The sequence below is a fragment of the Uranotaenia lowii genome, chromosome 2, assembly GCF_029784155.1.
Source record: "Uranotaenia lowii strain MFRU-FL chromosome 2, ASM2978415v1, whole genome shotgun sequence".
Lineage (NCBI taxonomy): Eukaryota > Metazoa > Arthropoda > Insecta > Diptera > Culicidae > Uranotaenia > Uranotaenia lowii.
The window spans coordinates 332,056,419-332,058,963 of record NC_073692.1 but is presented as its reverse complement, the minus strand read 5'-3'; the positions used below and the strand labels follow the sequence as shown (position 1 = coordinate 332,058,963).

At 41.0% G+C, this 2,545-nt stretch overlaps 1 protein-coding gene across 1 annotated transcript; it reads left to right on the top strand.

The window, feature by feature from the left end:
* The first annotated feature begins 1,130 nt into the window (after nucleotides 1–1,130).
* LOC129742970 (uncharacterized protein K02A2.6-like) lies at nucleotides 1,131–2,144 on the top strand. Its single transcript, XM_055734914.1, has one exon. It carries the CDS (start codon nucleotides 1,131–1,133, stop codon nucleotides 2,142–2,144), a length of 1,014 nt encoding a protein of 337 aa, XP_055590889.1.
* The last annotated feature ends 401 nt before the right edge of the window (nucleotides 2,145–2,545 follow it).

Sequence of the window (2,545 nt, the reverse complement as noted above, 5' to 3'; positions counted from 1 at the left end):
ATGAGAAAATGATAGGGTAGAAAAAGAGAAAAAAAAAGAAAGTTACAAACTTGTTTCCTTATTCGTAATCGACGATTTTGTTCAGTGTCAGCAATGGTCCTATTTTCCAACGTCAACAATGGCCGTCCACCACGTGTTTTTCTTCCGATTCGATAAAACCTCGTCCGAACTGCTTGTCCGCCTTGATCAGACGTAGATTGTCCAAATTGTGTTCACCTGGATGAATTGGTTCCCCGATAACGGCAATCAAATCCGAATTATTCGGGCTTCCAAAACAATCCCTCCGCCGTTGCGGTAGATTTTATCCGGATGTATCCGGCTGTCTGGAGAAAATAATCCTTTCCGGTACTACTGTCGATTGTCCACTCACGGTCCAATTTTAATCGCACTTGTACCATAAAACTCCACAAAACTTTAAACTTTTTTTCACGCTTTTGTTTGGTTTCACTAGCAAAGGGTAAAAAAGGCGACCGCCTTCGGCGAGTGATGCAAAACGAATGAAGCTTAAAAGTTGCGGTGTTAAACTTAACCGCTCAAAGCTTAAGTTGTTCCAAACTTCAGTCAAATTCTATGGACACGTACTATCTGATAATGGTTTACAACCAGATAAAGAAAAAATAGCTTCCATCCAAAATTACCCAGTACCTAAGTCTCGTAAAGAAGTCCATCGTTTCGTCGGAATGGTAAATTATCTCAGTCGTTACATTCCGAATTTGAGTGTAAATTTTACCAATCTTCGAAAGCTAATTTCGGATCAGGTTCCTTGGCAGTGGACCAGCGTCGAGGACGATGAATTTCACCAAATGAAGGTCATAGTTGGCGATATTCACACTTTAAAATACTACGATGTCACACAACCTCTCACTATAGAGTGTGATGCAAGCTGCTTCGGGCTAGGAGTAGCTGTTTATCAAAAAGAAGGTGTCATCGGGTATGCTTCACGTACTCTCACAGCAACCGAAAAAAATTACGCTCAAATTGAAAAAGAGCTTCTTGCTATTCTTTTCGCCTGTACTCGATTTGAGCAGTTGATTATTGGAAACCCTATGACTATTGTAAAAACGGATCACAAGCCTTTGATTGCAGTTTTTCAGAAACCATTACTCTCTGCCCCAAAAAGGCTCCAACACATGCTCCTCAACCTTCAGCGATATAATCTGTTCATCAAATTTGTCACTGGAAAAGAAAACGTCGTTGCTGATGCGTTGTCGCGGGCTCCACTCATCGGTGAAGAATCGAAGGATGAATACCAAAAACTGAACGTGTTCAAGGTGTCCAAAGAGATCGAAAAAATTAATCTGGCTAACTACTTGAGTGTTTCTGATCACCGTCTCAACAAAATAATACTGGAAACGGAGAAGGACCTGGCCTTTCAGCAAATTATTCAGTACATTCAAAACGGCTGGCCTACAAGGATTGATCAAGTTCCGGATAGTTCCAAGATCTACTTCAAGTATCGCGATGAGCTGTCCCACCAAGATGGAATCATTTTCCGATGTGATCGAATCCTCGTTCCGCACAGTTTACGATCAAAACTCATTCAGAGTTGCCACGTTAGCCACAACGGAATGGAAGCTACCATAAAACTTGCTAGGGCTAATTTGTTCTGGCCTGGAATGACTGCACAGATCAGAGATGTAGTTAAAGAATGTTCCATATGTGCAAAATTTGCAGCATCACAAGCCAATCCACCTATGATGAGTCACCGCATACCTGTACATCCGTTCCAAATGATCTCAATGGATGTTTTCGTAGCCGAATACCGAGGTCGCAAACGAAATTTTCTAGTGACAGTTGACCACTACTCAGATTATTTTGAAGTCGACATTCTAAAAGACCTCACACCGGAATCAGTCATTGAAATCTGCAAAATTAATTTTGCCCGACATGGAATACCCCAGCAGGTGATTAGTGATAACGGGACCAATTTTGTCAATCGCAAGATGTCTCAATTTGCTAACGATTGGGAGTTTGAGCATATCACATCGGCGCCTTACCACCAGCAGGCCAATGGCAAGTCAGAAGCGGCCGTGAAAATTGCCAAACGGTTGTTACTGAAGGCAGATGAAAGCGGCAATGATTTTTGGTACGCTTTACTCCACTGGCGTAACATACCTAACAAAATCGAATCGAGTCCAGTGTGAATCGCCGAAGAATGAATTGAGAGTCCTTGTCCGAGTTTTTAATAAACAGTGTATTAAAAATTTCCTGCAATTATTCTAGATGTAACTTTGTTGTTGTTGTTTACAGTATGTTTTACTTACGTTTACTAATTTTTCCTCTTCTAATTAATCCTTCTTCAATTCAGTTCAACGTACTAACTTCGGACGTTCCTGGAGTGTTTGTACAATAATATTGGGTAAGTATTTTTGTTTATAATAAAGTTTCAGGTAACCTCACTTTTCAACGGTGGATAGGTAAGTATGTTAACCTTTTACGAACCGGCGCAAAGATGCCGTTTGGGCCCTACGGGATGCTCAACTTGCAACTGTTCTACGCGTTGGATGTCTGTTGTAATTTTACATGTTAGAAATAGTTTGCATTC